This window comes from Dendrobates tinctorius, unplaced genomic scaffold (assembly GCF_039654945.1).
Source record: "Dendrobates tinctorius isolate UK_male_01 unplaced genomic scaffold, ASM3965494v1 ptg000075l, whole genome shotgun sequence".
Taxonomy (NCBI): Eukaryota; Metazoa; Chordata; class Amphibia; order Anura; family Dendrobatidae; genus Dendrobates; species Dendrobates tinctorius.
The window spans coordinates 40,293,138-40,312,601 of NW_027361743.1; the positions used below are offsets into that span (position 1 = coordinate 40,293,138).

Here is a 19,464-nt window from a genome sequence, read left to right on the forward strand (position 1 = left end):
TATAAACTTGTGAAGCACTTTGGTGTTGAAAGTGCTCACCACACATCTAGATAAGTTCCTTAAGGGGTCTAGTTTCCAAAATGGTGTCACTTGTGGGGGGGGGTTTCACTGTTTAGGCACATCAGGGGGCTCTCCAAACACGACATGGCGTCCGATCGCAATTCCAGTCAATTCGGCATTGAAAAAGTCAAACGGCGCTCCTTCCTTTCTGAGCTCTGCCGTGAGCCCAAACAGTGGTTTACCCCCACATATGGGGTATCGGCGTACTCAGGACAAATTGCACAGCAACTTTGGGGGTCTAATTTCTCCTGTTACCCTTGTGAAAATAAAAATATGGGGCGAAAAGATCAGTTTTGTGAAAAAAGATTTTTATTTTCACGCCTCTACGTTATAAATGTCTGTGAAGCACTTGAAGGTTCAAAGTGCTCACCACACATCTAGATAAGTGCCTTAAGGGGTCTAGTTTGAAAAATGGTGTCATTTGTCGGGGGTTTCCACTGTTTAGGCACATCAGGGGCTCTCCAAACGCGACATGGCATCCGATCTCAATTCCAGCCAATTCTGCATTGAAAAAGTCAAATGGCGCTCCTTCCCTTCTGAGCTTTGCCGTGCGCCAAAACAGTGGTTTATACCCCCACATATGGGGTATCTGCATACTCAGGAGAAATTGCACAACAAATTTTGTGGTTCATTTTCTCTTTTTACACTTGTGAAAATAAAAAAATTGGTTCTGAAGTAAAATGTTTGTAAAAAAATAAAGTTAAATGTAAATTTTTTCCTTTCAAATTGCTTCAGTTCCTGTGAAGCACGTAATGGGTTAATAAACTTCTTGAATGTGGTTTTGAGCACCTTGAGGGGTGCAGTTTTTAGAATGGTGTCACTTTTGGGCATTTTCTGTCTTATTGACGCCTCAAAGTAAATTCAAATGTGATGTGATCCCTAAAAAATTGGTTTTGTAAATTTTGTTGTAAAAATGGTGAACTTTTAACCCTTATAAATTCCTAACAAAAAAAAAAAATTTTTTTTTTCAAAATTGTGCTGATGTAAAGGAGACATGTGGGAAATGTTATTTATTAAGTATTTTGTGTGTGACATTATCTCTCTGATTTAAGGGCATAAAAATAAAAAGTTTGAAAATTGCAAAATTTTAAAAATTTTCGCCATATTTCCATTTTTTCATAACTAAACACAACACAAGTCATATCGAAGAAATTTTACCACTAACATGAAGTGAAATATGGCACGAAAAAAGTGTCAGAATCAGCTGGATCCGTTAAAGCGTTCCAGAGTTATAACCTCATAAAGTGACAGTGATGATTGTTATAATTGGCCTGGTCATTAAGCTGCAAATTGGCTCCATCACTCAGGGGTTAACCAATGACCACAGTTGACATTCGTCAATCACAAGGCCCCAAATGTAGATCAAAAGTATTCCAGACATTTTACTTTTTTATTTTTATTTTTTTGAGGGTCGCTTTCCTATACAGTTGAATAAACTGTTCTTTTATCCTCAGTCTCTGGTTTGAGTCTGCTTACAATCTTTTATCCTTTGACTAATGAATGGGGTCCATGAAAACAATAACAGTTTGCTGGTAGCTTTGTTCTGTCGTACATGTGTACTTAGCAATATTTGATTTATTATACTGTGTCTCTGTGCAAAAATCTTATCTTGTTCCTTTGGTTCTTCCACAGAATTTTAGCAACACCAAAAATTATCTTCCTGCCGATATGAAAGCATTTTTCACTCCTGGAAAGGTGAGATTAATAATTGTGCAATCATCACTTTGCTATATTATAATTATAGTTATTCACGTCAGCTCCAATTGGACTGACCTTTGTGCTGTTGTCTGATGCTCCTGGCAATGGATTAGGTTGCATTATAGTATTTGTATTTTATGGTTTACTGTATAATCAACCATATTGAGTTTCTGGTGAATTTTGTTTTTATTTAACTGTTTCATATTGAATTTTTTCTATTTTTTCAGCCGAAGTCCACAAATGTTCTTGGTGCAGTAAACAAGCCGCTGTCCTCCGCTGGGAAGCAAACACAGTCCAAGTCATCTAGAATGGAGACTGTCAGCAACGCAAGCAGTGGCTCTAATCCAAGCTCTCCCGGAAGGATTAAGGGGAGGTATGGAACGATATCAATCCTATCTTTATATCATGTGCTCACATCTTCTCTGACTGATAATGAGTGTATGTAAATAGCTGACCCTTTGCCAATCCTTGCTCCAAGACATCAACTGAAGTTTTATAGTACCGTAGCCACATGGCAGCCAGTGCATATTAATGGCCACATTAGTCCTTATGGCAAATTCCATTTAATTAAAGTAAGCGTGCATATACAGAATTTTGTATCTGTAACTTTTAAAGGGAGTCTGTCACCCTTTTTTTTTCGAATATGAGCTGCCGGCACCGACGACAGGGGCTTATCTACAGCATTCTGTAATGCTGTAGATAAGCCCCCGATGTAGCCTGAAATAGAAGAAAAAGGAGTTATATTATACTCACCGGGGGCGGTCTGGGCTTGGTCCAATGGATGTTGCGGTCCAGCGCCTCCCATCTTCATACGATGCCGTCCTCTTCTTTGCTGCCTGTCGTGGCGCAGGCGCACTGCTCTGCCCTGCTGAGGGCAGAGCAGAATACTGCAGTGCGCAGGCGCCAGACCTCTCCCGGCGCCTGTGCACTGCAGGACTTTTTCTGAGGTTCTCGGTGAGCACGACTCTGAATTCGAATCTGACTCGTCAGCCCCTCAGAATCCCCCATCTGATCAGGAGTCGCTTGATTCTCTTATAGAATCAGTCTACAGGGTTCTGAAATTGGATGAGGAAAATAGTCCCGCTCCAGCACACGCTATCTCATTAAGAAAACAAAGTGTGTGCGTAGGTTGTTTGCCAGCCGTCCAGAAACATAGGGACCGGCCACATAAATGGTTCTCAGGGCAACAGTGTACTCAGGCTAAATACCCTATTGATACAGACCTAATGAAGGATTGGTTACGGTCCCCTCCGGTGGACCCTCCTGTATCGCGTCTTGCTTCTAAAACGCTACTATCTGTTTCTGAGGGTCACATTGACTATCTTGCCTTCTTTTGTTGCAATTTGGGTCTCTAAGGCAATGGCCGCTTGGGCAGAAGCCTTAATTATTTCCCTCCAGGGAACCATTCTTCCTACGGAGGCAACCACTGTCACCAGGCAGATAATTCATGCAGCGGACTTTGTATTAAATGCTTCTGGTGATGCCGCCAACTGCGCAGCTCAAACTGCCGCTAATGCGACCTCCATTACAAGAGCCCTATGGCTCCACGGCTGGCGGGCGGATGCCACATCTATAAGAGCATTGTCTCCTCTTCCCTTTTTAAAGGGGTCGTCCTTTTGGGGAGAAACTGGACTAGCTCTTTTCTGATACTACCGTTAGGGAAAAGTAAATTCCTTCCTCAACACAAGGGCTGTTCGGCCATTTCGCAACCAACAGCCGACACGTCTTCGATCTTCTCGCAACAATTCTGGTTGGTCGTCCTCTACTTTCTCTTCCATATCAGGTCGGTCCCCGCGAGCAGACAGAGGCTCCCAGGTCTCATACAGACCTAACCGCTCTTGGAAACCCAGGTCTAGGGCTTCTGGATCTAGGGGAGCTAGATCTCCTAGATCTACCCAATGACTTGTTGCAGTTTCCGGCAGCACTGACAAAGTTGGCGGCCGCCTACTTTCCTTCAGCCACACTTGCCTCACAGTTGCCCACGACAAGTGGGTCAGGTAGCTGGTGTCCTCTGGATACAAGATAGAATTTTCTCCCCTCCAACTCTGTTTTTCCTTTCCTATCCCCCCAATGAAAAGGCAAGAGCCTTCCTTCGGGCTGTTCAGGCTCTGATAAAGGACGGAGTCATCATTCCGGGCCCTCATCACGAGAGGTTCATGGGTTTTTATTCAAACATTTTTTTGTGGTTCCCAAAAAGGACGGGACGATCCGACTCATTCTGGATCCCAAACTGTTAAATCAGTTTGTCAAAGTACGGCAACTCCGAATGGAATCCCTCCGGTCAGTTGTCACTTCCATGGAAAAAGGAAAAGTTCCTAGCATCCATCGATATCAAGGATGCTTACTTTCACATTCCGGATCTGCCCGTCTCACCAGCAGTTTCTGGGTTTTTTTAGCAATTCACGAGCAACACTTTCAGCTCGTTGCCTTGTCCGTCGGACTCGCCAACGCCCCCAGGGTCTTTACTACGGTCATGGCGGCTGTCATAGCCATTCTTCACTCGCGGGGAGTGGCGGTGTTACCGTATCTGGACGACCTGCTCATCAAGGGCCCGTCCCTTCCAGCCTGCGATGAATCCGTGGACATAACAGTAATACACTTTCTCGCCTGGGCTCGAACATAAATTTCGAAAAGTCTTTCCCAAAACCGACTCAGCAGATGTTCTTTTTAGGAATGATCTTGGACACTTCCTGCGAGTTGGTCATTCTCCCTCCAGAAAGGGCCCAAGCCTTACGACAGGCAGCGCGGACTCTTTAACCACCGGTTTCTCACTCTATTCATTTCATCATGGGAGTTCTCGGAAAGGTGATGGCAGCGATGGAAGCAGTTCCATTTGCACAGTTCCCCCTACGTTCCTTACTACATGCGTTGCTGTTAGTTTGGAACAAGAACCCGTTCTCCCTGGATCGTCAGATCCTTCTGTCCCTGCGGGTCAGGCAAGCCGTCAGGTGGTGGACACTGAAGTCCTCCCTGAATCAGGGGAAGTCTTTTCTCCCAGTAAAATGGTTGGTAGTAACCACCGGCGCAAATCTTCTCGACTGGGGTGCGGTCTTTTGTCACCACACGGCACAAGGGTCGCTAGTCGACCCAAGAGTCACGTCTCCCCGTCAACATTTTGGAAATACGAGCGATCAGATTAGCTCTACAGAGTTTCCACCATCTCCTCGCAGATCACCCCATCAGGATCCAATCCAACAACGCCAGGGCTGTAGCGTATATCAACCACCAGGGAGGTATCCATAGCAGGATGGCCATGCACAAAGTGAGTCACATTCTCCATTGGGCCGAGTAGAAAATTGGACGGCAGATTTCCTCAGTCACCAAGGCATCGCCTCGGGAGAGTGGTCTCTTCATCCGGAAGTCTTTCAGCAGATTTGTCATTGTTGAGGGACTCTGGATGTGGATCTCATGGCCTCAAGACTAAACAACAAGGTTCCTCGGTTCTTTGCCTGATCGCACGATCCATGCGCCATCGGAGCGGACGCCCTAGTTCTTCCATGGCACCGGTTCCAACTCCCGTACATCTCTCCCCCCCCCCCCCCCCCCCCCCCCTCTCTTGAATCCTGGTTTTTACCACAGGCTCAGTTCTCTCACAACGTGATTTCCACCATGATTAGTGCTAGGAAGCCTGTGTCCATGTACATCTATCACCACACCTGGCAAAACATTCTTTTCGTGGTGCAAAGATCATGATCGATCACCTCTGGTGTTGTTTCATTCCGGCATTATTGGAATTCCTTCAATCTAAATTAAAATCAAGCCTCGCGCTTAGCTTGCTCAAGGGCCAAATTTCGGCCTTGTTAGTACTTTTCCAACGCATAATTGCCACCAAACTTACAGGAGGCTCCTTTCGAACCGCTGCAGGACGTGTCACTGTCCGTCCTCTCTTAGGAGGTGGTCTTCTACTGGCAATTACGTCAATCAGACGAGTTTTGGAATTGGCAGCCCTGTCCTGCCGTTCTCCGTTCCTGAATTTTCATCAGGAAAAGGTAGTTCTCAGGACGTCCCCTCCTTTCTGCCCAAGGTCATCTCCTCTTTCCATCTTGACGAGGAAATTGTTTTGCCTTCCTTTTTGTCCGGCGCCAGTCCATCGCATTCAGAAAGCCCTCCACACCCTGGATGTCGTTAGGGCGATGAGACGGTATATCTCGCGGACAGCTCCCTTCCATAAGTCAGATGCCCTGTTCCTGCTTCCAGAGGGGCATAGGAAGGGTCTAGCTGCGTCAAAAGCACGCTAGCCAAGTGGATTCGCTTGGCGATTCATGAATCCTACTGTGTCAGGAACGCGCCTGTCCCAGCGGGGATTAAGGCGCACTCTACCCAGTCAATGGGCGCCTCTTCGGCCATTCGGCACCAGGCCTCGACAGAACAGGCCTGCAAGGCTGCGACTTGGTCCAGTCTGCATACTTTTTACAAAACATTACCAAATTCATTCTCAGGCCTGTCCACAAGGCTACGACTTGGTCCAGCCTGCATACCTTTACAAACATTGCCTAATTCATTTTCAGGCCTCTGCGCATGCAGCTCTTGGCAAATGCAGCCGGTAATCTGCAGTACCTCAGTGGTACATGGGGTATTAGCAGATGTATGCTCCCCACCCAGGGACTGCTTTAGGACATCCCACTGTCTCTGCGTCCCCCAATGAGGCGTAGGAGAAATAGGGATTTTTGTATACTCACCGTAAAATCCTTTTCTCCGAGCCAATCATTGGGGGACACAGCACCCACCCTGTTTAGCCTATTGGCTCACTGTAGCGTTCTTAGGTTTTGACTTCGTTATGGTTATTGTTGACTGTTTATGCTCCTACTGCTTTTTTCACCGAACTGGAGAAATCCCAGCCAGTGAGAGGGTGTATACTGCAGGGGAGGAGCTAACTTTTTTTCTGGTATACTTAATGTCCTCCTAGTGGCAGCAGCATAACACCCACTGTCTCTGTGTCCCCCAATGATTTGCTCGGAGAAAAGGATTTTACGGTGAGTACACAAAAATCCCTATATTCTTATCTTTCTGGTTACAACGGGGGCTTATCTACAGCATTACAGAATGCTGTAGATAAGCCCCTGATGTTGGTGCTGGCAGCTCATATTCGAAAAAGTGGTGACAGATTCCCTTTAAATTGAGCATAGCTGATTTTAATATACAAAAAATAAGCCCCGATTCATCCTTTGCTTTTTTAAATTACTTTTTTTTTACCTTATGACATTCATTGTCATTTTTGTGCTGGTTTCATCAAAATTGGGCATGCAGGACTGATGAATTTTATGCAAAATCAAAGATGCCGTAGGATTTTTTTTCTTTATCGCTTCCTTGGGTGACACAGGTAACCATGTGTGTATGCTGCTGTTGCTAAAAGGCTGACACTAAGTTTTAAAAAAATTTGCTTCACCTCAGCAGAAAACACCTACCGTCTGGCACAAAGCTCATCAGTTTTAGCTTACGGTCAGTAGGAGGCAGACCTGGATCTGATCCTACAGCTGTCTTTTCCTTTTCAGGTCACCCTGTTGTGTGTTTTTAATCTTTTCTCTTTCAGGTTCTTTCCTACAGGTACTGTCCCCTTCTTCTCCACAGTCCCTCCTCTTGGTGACGGGGGGGTGCATCAGAGGAGTTAGGCCTATCCAGCTACTCCCGATGCGCCATGATGGAGGCATTATGTCACAGACTAATTTAGTCCTCAGTCTTCCCTAGGGCCTTCGTTCCAGGCGATGCCCCCATCTCCAGCACATCATATAGTCAGTGCACGGCACTTTGCTTGGATGCCTTTTTTTCCCCCTATGAGAGCGTCTGTCTTTCATTTCCCTGTGGCTGGTCCACACCCCCTCCATTGCTCGCTATAGCCTATCAATGCTCCAGAGGCATCTCGCATGCTTTGTGACCTGTAACAGCTCTTCTTTCTGCCGGCCAGTGCACCCCCCCTCGTTCATACCTGCCAATCAGGGCTCGAAGTCTTGTTCGTGCATTCTATTATTTTATTAGAATGCATGTTTCATGTCACAGCGCTCCCTGTCTTGCCCCGCCCCTATTTTCTCTGGCTCAGTTTCTGCAGTGTTAGCAGCTCCAGCCACGGCTCCAGACTCTCCCTGCAGCACCTGCCCTGAGAAATCGGAGCTGACAAGGCTTTACTCATCCAGGACTGGGTAGGTTCTGTCCAGGCTGTTTTTCTTATTTCATAGGCTTAGCCCTTCTCAGCAGTATCCCTCTGGCCCTTACATATCCCCAGACCCAGGGAGCCTCCCTCCCACTCTGTCATTCACTATGCCTTCACCCTCTGCAAAATTAAGTGACTGCCAGGCCTCTGCCTTCTTCTAAGCTTTCAGTCTTTCCAATATGTTAGCATCGCAGGAGCTGCCTGGATGAGAGCACTCTCCCTCGCCCAGACTTGGCTGTTAGTATTTTTCAATCAGTATTTGACTTAACCATGGTATCACAGTAACTGGAGCAGGTACTGTAACGTTTACCTAACCTGTCTGCTTTCACCAATGCTTCAAACGTGCCTCAGAATGATTCGCAGGCACCGCAACTCTATGAAGGGCAGATCAAGGGTAAGAAGAAAGAAGCGGGCTCACTCTAGCTCCTAGTCCAGCTCCCTGTCCGCATTCTCCAGGATACCCTCGGTATCCCACACCTCCGCCGAGTTGGCCCTGGCGTCCGAACCAGACTCTGAGCCAGATATGGACCAGACTTCTAAGCTTCAGTATATGGTCAACAGCCTCATATCGGCGTTTAACAAGTCCCTCCAGGACTACTTTGTCTCATTCAAAAGGCAAAACACCCTTCCCGGATGTTTTCTATGCACAACGTGGAAAACAATTGGATATACTACAAGTGGACAGAGTCACCAATCGTGGATCCCCCGCTTTCTTGCCTGTCCGCCCAAACAGTCCTGTCCTTGCCTGATGGCTCCTCTCTCAAGGACAGGCAGCTAGAAGCCCTTGTTGAATCAGCATTTGAAGCTGCTGGCGAGTCCCTTTGTCCCACCTTTGTTTCTACTTGGGTAGCCTAGTCAGTCTCCGCCTGGGCAAAGTGCCTCCGGCAGGGTATCTTTATCAGCTGCCTCCCCGGCGAACTGACCTTGGGGACCAGATTGCCCATGTAGGTAAATACTATCTTGCGACATCCCTGGACGCTGCCAGCTGTTCAGCCTGTGCCACTAGCAATATTGTTGCCATACGTCATATTCTCTTGCTTAAAGCCTGGAATGCCGACCTGGCTTCCAAGAAATCGCGCATCTCCCCTTCCAGGGTCCAAGACTCTTTGGGTCTGAGCTGGATAAGCTCATCTCGAACTCTGCCGGTGGCAAGAGCACCTACCTTTCTCAGCCTAAACGCCCGTTTTACAGGAGACGTGTTCTTCAGTTTTGAATCTTTCGTCACTTTTCCCCTAGAGCCTCCTCTCACCAGGACAGTTTTCCCACCCAGCGTGAGAGAAGGAAACCATCGTTCATGCCCGCCCATAAGGGGTCTTTCCTCCAAACCCTCAGGGTCCCGTTCTAACAGATTTTCTTCTACATGACGGGTCACCCCCACCTGGCCTTCGTCTTCTTTTCCGTGATGCGTGGCTATCCATAGTTGAGAAATCATTACCACCGGCTGCGTGATGGATTTTTCTCCACGCCCTCCCTTCCCAGCATGCAGTTTTTCATGTCCCACTCTCCAAGGGAAGTCGCTGAGGCTTCATTCAAGCTCTCTCCTCCAGGCAGGAGTCATCCTGCCTGATCTTTCTCAGAATTGCTTTTCAGGCTTTTATTCCAATCTTTTTGTTTCAATGACTGACAGTTCCCGCCTCACGATTCTGCATCTCAGACGTCTAAACAGACCGGTGCGTCTAAGTCGTTTCAGGATGGAAACCCTTTGCTCAGTAGTCACCTCTATGGAACCCGAGGAGTTCCTCTGCTTAGTGGACATTCAAGATACCTACCTTCACATTCAGATTTGTGTCCCACATCAGAGATTTCTCCTTTTTGTTATTCAGGAGGAACACTGTCAGTTCACAGCTCTTCCCTTCGGCCTAGCCTGTGCTCCCAAGATGTTTACGAAGCTGATGGCCGTTCTTTGGTCCAAAGGGATCATAATTATCCCCTATATGGACAATCCTGATCAAGAGTTCGTCCTTCCAAGACTTGCCAGAGCCTTCAGATTACCCTGGACTGCTTTGGCTGTCTCGGCTGGGTAGTCTAGTTGGCCCTTATTCCAGTCTAGCCTCTAGTATTTTTAGGCATTGTGTTCGATGCCACTTACGGTACTCCAGAGTTCTCCTTCCAGAGGAGAAAATCTCAGTGGCGCCACCATATTGCCCTCCTATAGAATCATGGGACCTTAACCTAGTTTTAAACATTCTTCAGCAATCCCCTTCGAGTTTATTTAGAACATCACATCTTCCCTCCTCTCCTGGAAGGTTGCTTTTTTGGTAGCCATCACGTTCATCAGAAGGGTAGCCAAGCTGAGAGCTCTCTCCTGTGGCTCTCCGTTTCTCGTCCTCCATCAGGACAAAAAGGTCCTCACACCAGTTTCCTCTTTCCACATCAATGAAGATATTGTCCTGCCTTCTTTTTGTCCATCTCCAGTTCATCCTCTTGAAAGGTGTCTTCACAAACTGGATCTGATCAGAGCTCTATGTTGCTACTGCTCAAAAACCTCTACTTTCAGACGTTCTGATACGTTTTATCATTCCTTAGTGTCACTACAGGGGGTCTCTTTGCTTCCAGTCTACCATTGACTGCTGAATTCGACAGGCCACCCCCTCCGAGAATCAGGGCTCACTCCACCCGGGCGTTGGAGCCTTCTGGACCGTTCTCCACCAGGACTTTACAACCCAGATTTGCAAAGCTGCTACCTAGTCATCCCTTCACACGTTCGCAAAGTTCTACAGAGTACATACCTACGCTTCAGCTGATGCCGGCTTGGGTAGAATGGTACTACAAGCGGTGATTGCCCGACCTGATTTGATAAGCTAATCTGTTTACTCTCTTGTGACTGCATTAGGACATCCCATGGTTACCTATGTCCCCCATTGAAGAAGGATTTGTGGTACTCGCCATAAAATCTGTTCATTGGGGAGTACCTCTCCCTCCCTGGTTTTGTGCCTATAGTAGGCCTATGGGCATCCGCTGGGCCTGTATGTAGCTGGTTTGTTGCTTCTCCTACTGCTTTTCTCACTAATGAGATTTGTGCCAGTCGGTGAGTGTTTACTGCTTAGGCCTGTTTCACGTCAGTCAAAATCCGCCGTTTTTATTAAAAAAAAAAAAAAAAACGGATCCGCCATTTTTTTGGGCGGCTCAGTTTTTTCCCCATAGACTTGCAATAGCGGCGGATTTTGACTGATGGTCGCCCGTTGCATCCGTTTTTTGACGGATCTGTTTGAATTTTAGCGTCCGCTGGCTGGAGTAGACTGACAATGTAATGTTTTTTTCTAGCGGCGGACCGCTATTTTAAACTAAGGATGCCCGGAAGATTTTCCCTTTCAAGCATTTTAAATTCGTTTATTGAACCAAAGCCAGGGTATACAATATGCAAACTGACAATGATAAAAATACCATATAACACATATACATATACATTCCACAGAGCACTAATGTCAAACAGTGTACGTATACCAGTTGTGTATAGAATAAAACATACTGTCAATTGCCTCACATTAGTCTGTGTTATTATTCAAATAATAAAGCCTGCCAACCTCTAAACCATTACTACTACTACAAAACAACTATTTGCAGCCTATGTCCATATAGTTAACTCTATCGTGCGATATCTCTGTCCTACAACGTGAGATGAGAGGAATTCCACCTCTCCCATATCTTCTCAAATTAACCTGGGCACCCTCTGTTTTGGTACAGCGTACGCTTGTATGGTATGATCGAGTTCACCAATTCAATCCATGCCCTAAGGGAGGGATCCGAACCCCCCATCCACCGCAGTGCTAGCACCTTCCGCACCATAAACAATGTCTCCCGTAAGAAAATCCCCGTATAATGTCCCCATGTCTTGTCATCCCACACCCCAAACAGACAAACCAATGGCTCAAGGGGAACAGGAATTTGTGCCAGGGAGGTCAATAATGATGTCACCTCTTTCCAATAGTGTGCTATAATTGGACATAGCCAAATCATGTGAATAAAATCTGCATCTGATATGACATCTTGGACACTCCGAAGATTGGAAACGACCCATCTTAAAGAGTCGAGTCGGAGTCAAATATGATTGGTTTATAATATAAAGTTGTATCATTCTGTTGTTGATTGACGGAGACACCTTAGTTGGTGACTCCAGGATTTCCTCCCACTCCTCTCCCTCCGCATCAGGGATGAGCCTTTCCCATTTTCCCCTAATTAAGCATATGGCAGATTCTGTCCCCACCGATAGCATGTATGTATACAGAGAGGAGACGAGACCCTGGGGACCTTGTGATTTAAGAATGCCTATCAAGGGTAGAGACGAAATAGCATTACTCATACCGATATATCTCTTGTTTGATTGAAAGGCTGATCTTAATTGCAAATATCGGAAGAATTGCGACCTCGGGGCATTACTCTTAGCTTGTAATTGTTCAAAAGATAATAGTGTACCGCAGTCCCATAAATCCCCTATCGTAGAAACATTGTACTGAGACCAGAACTCGGCACACGGTGGGCAAGCAGTGTCGGAAAATAACTATTATTCCATAAGGGCATTTCAGCTATATCACTAAATCCAGCCACCCTCTTAATCTGTCTCCATATTAATCTTGCCAGACGAAGCATGGGTAGCAGACGTGGAACATTTGCTTTCTCCAAATTCCAAAAACCCCAGCGGGCAATCAACATGTGCGGCATGAAGCAGACGGCTTTCAGAGTTAGGAAGATGATTACCGGGCATACACTTATTTATAGCTCTGGCCTGTTCCGCCAGATAATACCCCCCCCCCCCCCCCGTCCCTTTTTTGGCCTTTGTAGGGTGGATAGCCTAAGCTTGGGCCTGGCCTTCCCCCATATAAAAGACGTAATCTGGGAATTCAAATTGGTGAAGAAAGACTTAGGCACCACCACAGCACTGTGTTGGAAAATAGCTGATCTTAGGGAGTAGTATCATTTTAATTAAATTAATGCGTCCAGCTACAGACAGTGGGAGTTTGCTCCAGATCGCAAATTTGACTTTAGTCATTTCTAGTAATGGATATATATTAAGTTGCAGATCAAGCGTGCTGGACTGAGAGATATACCGGTAAACACATAGATATTTAAAATGTGGTACAATAGGCAGCAAGGAGAGAGTCCCAAGTCGTGGCATCGGGGTATGAGAAAGAGGCATCAGAGCAGATTTCTCCCAATTTATATACAGGCCGGAATATTTACTGAATTCGTTTATAGTAGTAATCACCTCCGTCAGTGTCTCCTTCGCCCTATCCATAAATATTACCATGTCATCAGCATATAGGCCTATGGTATCCACCTGATCTACTATCTCTATACCCATAATATTAGGGGAAGCTCTCATGCGAATTGCCAAAGCCTCTATTCCAAGAGCAAAGAGGGCCGGGGAAAGGGGACACCCCTGACGAGTTCCCCTGTGCAAAGAAAAGGACTCAGAAGTGGAACTATTTACAATGACACAGGCCTTAGGTTTCATATACAATGTATTAACCCATTTTAGGAACCTATCCCCAAAACCAAATTTCTGCAAGCACGCGTGGAGGAAAGGCCATTCAAGGGAATCGAAGGCCTTGGCTGCATCCAACGATGCCAATGCCCACCTATTGTCCGGTACCAGGGAGCTGTATTGGACCAATGATTGAACCCATCTAATATTAATGGAGGTGCTTTTACTGGGCATAAAGCCAGTCTGGTCAGGGTGTATAAGTTCCAAAATAATTGAGTTTACCCTAGTAGCCAAGATTTTTGTAAAAATTTTGTAATCCACATTTACTAAAGATATGGGGCGATAAGATCCACAGTCCAGAGGGTCCTTCCCTTCTTTCTTAAGCACTATTATATTAGCTTCATAGAAGGACTCCGGCATGACCCCCCCTCCTCCCAGATCCCACGGAACACCGACAACAAAAGTGGCGCCAAAATCTCCCGGTATTTCCTGTACAGCTCAATAGGAAACCCATCCGGCCCAGGGGCTTTTCCAGAGGCCATGTTCCTCATAGCATCTTCTATCTCTTCCAAAGTGAATTCAGCGTCCATAAAGGCTTGCTGAGAAGCACTCAATGTGGGAAATGTTATATCCAATAGTCTAGACACCCTTGGCTATCAACGTCATTTTTTAGAACTGTACAGTGAACTATAATAATCATTATTTCTCCGGTCGAGGACACCAATGTACCGTCTGAGCTGCGGATCTGTAATATTGTGTTGGTTGTATTATGCTGCCGCACCAAATAGGCCAAAAATTTACTAGACTGGTTCCCTAGCTCAAAGTAGGATTGGCGAGTAAAAAATTTACGTTTGGACTTGGTGTCTATATGTTGAGTATATAATCTTTGGCAGCCAACCACTCCACTCTATTACCACTAGTTTGATTGCATATGTAAGCGGCCTCTGAATCCTTCAATCGTTGCTCTATTTTGTCATCCTCCTCCGACGTCACCCGTTTGATGTAGGAGATCGTAGAAGATAGGCAGCCCCTCAAGTACGCCTTAAGGGTGTCCCAAAATAAATTTACATTCCGGGGATCGGGGTGGGAGGAGACGAAGCTGTGTAATTGGTCAACTGTTCTGTCGGGTGACTTTACCAACTTCAACCAGAAAGGATTTAATTTCCATGTCATCCTACCACTTGGCGGGCCAAACCTGAGTTTAAGAATGATTGGGCTATGATCTGAAATCCCTCTATTTCCATGTTCAATACCATCCACCCACATCGCCAAACCACTAGACCCAAAAATGTAATCTATGCGAGATAAGGAGTGCTTAGTGGATGAATGGCAAGTATACTCTCATCTCTGGGTGGCGCGTCCTCCATAGGTCCAACCATCCACTACCCTCCATAAACTGTGATAATTGGGATGTAGCTGCTGCCGGGGTCCTACCCTGTGTCCCATCATCCAGTCTCAATCTGTCGAGACAATTATTCGTAATCAAATTAAAGTCCCCCATACAAATGACATCTGCGTCTGGGTAGTTCAAAGCAAAACTCAATGCTTTCTGGAGAATTGACGTACCCGCTGGATGGGGATTATAAACACACAGAATAGCATATTTCCTAGAGTTGATCAGTGCATACACAAATATGAAGCGCCCTTCAGAGTCTCTCCGGGCCTCCCGGACCTCCCATCTAACGTCCTTGTGTATTAGTAATGAGACTCACCTGGAATAGCTGGTGTGAAATGCGTGTATAGACCATTGAACCCATGGTTTCTGTACTCTCCGAGCCGTATCCCTTGTCAAGTGTGTTTCGACCAGAGCCACAATGTGAGGGTGATAGTGCCTGATTTGTGAAAATACTTTAACCTTTTTCCGGGGGGTTCCGATACCCCTCACATTCCACATCATGCATATTAATTCAGAACCCATCTCCACTTATCTGGGCATGTTGCGTGTCGGTGCCTAGGTAGAACTCCGAGACATCACATAAATAGCAGGACTTCATTGGCTGCAACTTCTACCTAAGTAACACTTAAAGCTAAAACTAAAGCTTTTGGAAAAAAGGCGACAAAATATAAACCTAGTAACATAGGAGCAAAGTCTGGGTCCTCTATCAAAAAACAAACAAGGGGATACCATCACTGAACGCAGTGTCCGGTATTGTAGATCTCTGGGTGTCCGTCAGGAGAGCTCCGATTAGGCCTGCAATGAAAGGATCCAGATGAAAGTAGACACTCTAGGATTCCTTTGCAGGAGATCCTCTATGGGACCGCAGCCACTCGGTAGCCTCCGCTGGATCCGTGAAAAACACGGAGGAACCCCCGTGGACAACCCGAAGCCGAGCTGGATAAATCATGGAGTATACAATGTTCTTTTCCCTGAGCCACTTCTTGATGTTGATGAACTGCACAAGTTGCTTTTGGAGTTCCATGGAGAAATCCGGGAAGATTGAGATCACGGCGTCGTTGAACTTGATGGGGCTCTTTGTCGTGCGAGGTGTAGAATGGTGTCTCTATCTTTACAGTTGAGGAGACGTGCCAAGAAGGGTCTAGGTGGGTCTCCCGGAGGTAAAGGTTTGGTGGGAACCCTGTGGGCTCTCTCAACAGCGAACACCGAGGAGAATTCATCTCCCAGAGAGGCCTTAAGCCAGCCTTCTAGGAATTGCTCAGGGTGCTGACCTTCAGAGCGTTCAGGCAGACCGATGACACGGATGTTATTCCGACGCATTCTGTTTTCAAAGTCGTCTGCTTTTTGCCTGCAGGCGTTCATAGATCCCGCTACCTTAGTGAGCTTAGTCTCCATAGGCGTAATGGTGTCTTCCACCTGGGACACTCTTGTCTCCACCTCCGTGATGCGCCCCCTCATGGCCTGCATATCGTGACGGAGTCTCCCCACCTCAGTGTAGACATCCTCTATTTTCTCCGTCAGAGCTGTCCTAGTGAGGGAGATAGCCTGCATCAACTGTTCTGATGCCTGTTTAAGGGTCATTTCTTCCTGTTCAATCTCCCCTTCACCCCCTGAGGGACGATTTTTGCGCTGAGATTGTGAGGAGGTATTCCGTAGATAGCGTGCACTCTCAGAAGGGTCAGGTCTAACAAATTCCTTCAATTTTTCTGCCGCCGTCGATCCCTTAGACCGATTCATGATTAAGAACCTTGAAATACCCCAGTGTAGCTGAAATCATACAGTCCAGAAATCTTCCTGTTGCAATTATATATACACAGCAGGGGCCACGCTTCTCAGTTATAGCCTGGGAGCAAAGTCTGCTCAGACAGAGATAGAATATCACCAAGGCTCCTATGGCAGGGGGGAGGGACATACACTCTCAGAGACAGCAGCAATGGGAGGGGGAGCAGATTCCCCCACTGTAATGGCGCCAGCAGGCCAGCGGTTCAGTGTAGAGAGGGGGAATAATGCAGGGCCCGTCTTTCAGGGCATGTCTTTCAGGGCACTCACCGCACTCCTCTCAGATCTTGAAGGATATAGGTCGCTGTCCCTGCGATGCTGCAACGCTGGAGACTGGACACTGCGCTCCCTCTGATAGAGCGCGCGTCCAAGATGGCCGCCGCTCCCTGCTGGTCCCGTCGTCCACCCCCGTCTTTCAAGGCTCCCGCTCACCAGAGCCATCCTGCGTCTCTCCTCAGAGTCCCCGGGGGGTCCCGATACCAGCGGGCACCGTGCGCTGCCAGTTCAGAGCTGTATATAGGCAGTAAGTGCAGGATGTGTGGAGGATAGACAGGAACTCTCACGGCGTACGTCCTTCCCTCACCGCTGCATAGCCACGCCCCCCCCTTTCAAGCATTTTAACCTTAAACGGTCTCTCTATCTCCCCCTCCCTCTCCTTTTCCAGACCTCTGTTCCTTTTTTATATTTCATGCACTTAGCTGCTGCAGCAGATCCATCCAGGAAACAGATCCGGTGGCATCCGTTTGTTGCAAAACGGAAACAGATACGTTTTTTCACAGTTTGCGGTTTGCAACGGACGTAAAACAACTGAAGTGTGAAACAGGCCTTAGCAGCAAATTCCTTTTTTTGATCTAATGTCAGGCTCGTACCGACACTAGGCAAATTTTTCGCTAAAATTTGAACATTTTGAAAAGTCACATATGAGGAATTGGGCTAAAACATCTGGATAAGGAAAACACAGTTCACATTGTTAAGAAAAAGAAAAGCAAACAAAACCCTAGAGAAGAGAATTTGAAAAAGCACAAATAAAAAACTGAAGTGCAAGCATAAGTCCTTATTAAGTTTTTACGTTACAAGAAATACGCTAAGACCTTGATATATGGGCTCCAAAGTTTCAGTATTTATACACAAAATTTAATGCTGCTAGAGATTCCAGGATCGTGTTCATACTTTCGACATACCAAAATTTCTGAATAATATATGGGGAAAAAAATCATTTTCTACCCCTATATTCAATGTTTTCGTTAATTAGACACTTAATGATGCCACTTAACAATTTAACAGCCGCACTTGTACATTAAAGCATAACGTTTTAGCTAAAAACATGAGTTTGCATGCGTTTTTGGATAAGTCTGATCCCAGCAGAGCTTTAAGTGCAGAATACCTCTTACATAAAAGTTCAAGATTTTCAGACATGCCATGTTTTTATACATACAGTAATTTGCAGATGTTTTGTGCATGTATAGAAAAAATGTTGAAAACTAAGAATGTAGAATTGTAAAGTAGTCTTACATTTATCAAATATGCCAGTTAGCAGGAATTTACCAAATGGTGTGACTATGGGCAGGGAATAAAATGTGTGACTGCCCTTATTCTCACAAAGTCGGCTAACTTGCCTCATTCTCATTCTCTCTCTTCCTCACTCTTTCTCTCTGATTATTCAGAAAAGTCAGGCTAATAAGGAGCATGTTAATGTTTTACATCCCTTGAGTCAGTTGAACCCTGTAAGGGTGCAGTCTATTTTCCCGATCACTTGACAGCTTAGACTCTGCGTGACATGTTAATGTATTCTTTATTTTTATTTTATGAGAAGACTTGACAGCACAGAACTTGACCAGAGTGAAAATGAAGACTATTCAATGATGTCTTCACCATTGCCAGTGAAGAAAGGTGATAAAAGAGACGACTCTGACATAGATAAGCCGAGAGGGCGGAAAAAGCAATCTCTTCTAGATCAAGAGGACAGTTTAAGCATGGATGAGCTCTCCAAATCTGTTCAGGAATCAAAACCCAGGGGTGGCCAGCGAGGTAGAAAGAGAGCAGCAGCTGCGTCCGAGTCGGACGACCAACCGTGGCCAGATAAAAGGTTAAAAGAAGATCTCCTCGAGTTTGAAGATGAACAGAATAGCCCACCTAAAAAAGCGAGACGTGGAAGACCACCAAAATCTGCTAAGGGACTGCCTGCTAATAAAGAAGAGCCAGCACCAAAGACTCCCAGAAGAGGTAGAAAAAAGGCCATCCCGATCGAAAACTCCCAAGAGGATGAGGAGGAAGCACTTCATATCAGTGAAGAGCAAGATTCTGAAAATGTAGAACAGAAGAGAAAAGGCAGGGGTGCACCAAAGGGACCGCGAAAAGCTGCACAGAAGTAAGTGGAAATGTTATGGACTTCTGGTTGAATTAATTGTGGGTAGGTCTTAATTTTGAGTGTCTATCATTCACCACTTTTTCCTATTGTACTCAGTTCAGATGTGGCAGAAATCCAGAGCAAATTACAGTACAAAACCTCTAAATGGATTAGAAAACGCCATCCGCGTATAGCAGAAACTATTTCAGTAAGCTTGTTGTGATTGTCAATTCCACATCATGCGCATTCTGTTGCGGAAATAATCTTAATAACTTTTAATATACAAACAGGACTTCCATGGTGACTGCACAGCAGAATCGCTGTGTAACACATGGATATTTAGCTGTGAAAACTCAGATTCATTGAGATATGCCACGTGTAGCCTTAGGCAATATTCAGACAGTTGTTTAGGGGCACTGGAAAATGTATAGACCCAAATTCAGGAAATGTGTGTTCTCCATTCTCCCCCCCCCTGAAGTGTGTCTGAAAGTAACTTTGATTCTTTTTTTTTTCTTACTCTAAAGAATCATTCTCATTAAAAGTCTTATTTTCTAAACCAGTATAGTGTGATGTATGGGCAGCACAGTGGCTCAGTTGGTTAGCACTATAGCCTTGCA

General features: G+C 45.9%; 1 protein-coding gene across 2 annotated transcripts in view; it reads left to right on the plus strand.

Annotated features, from left to right (window-relative positions):
- The window catches only part of PDS5B (PDS5 cohesin associated factor B), a 238,732-nt gene that overhangs the window by 206,612 nt on the left and 12,656 nt on the right, over positions 1 to 19,464 (plus strand). The window contains exons 29-31 of one of the 2 annotated variants that reach the window (XM_073583193.1): positions 1,693 to 1,755; positions 1,986 to 2,131; positions 18,314 to 18,868. In XM_073583193.1, coding sequence (XP_073439294.1) covers positions 1,693 to 1,755; positions 1,986 to 2,131; positions 18,314 to 18,868 — 764 coding nt within the window. The remainder of the gene's footprint in view (positions 1 to 1,692; positions 1,756 to 1,985; positions 2,132 to 18,313; positions 18,869 to 19,464) is intronic. The other variant, XM_073583194.1, reaches the window with a different exon arrangement.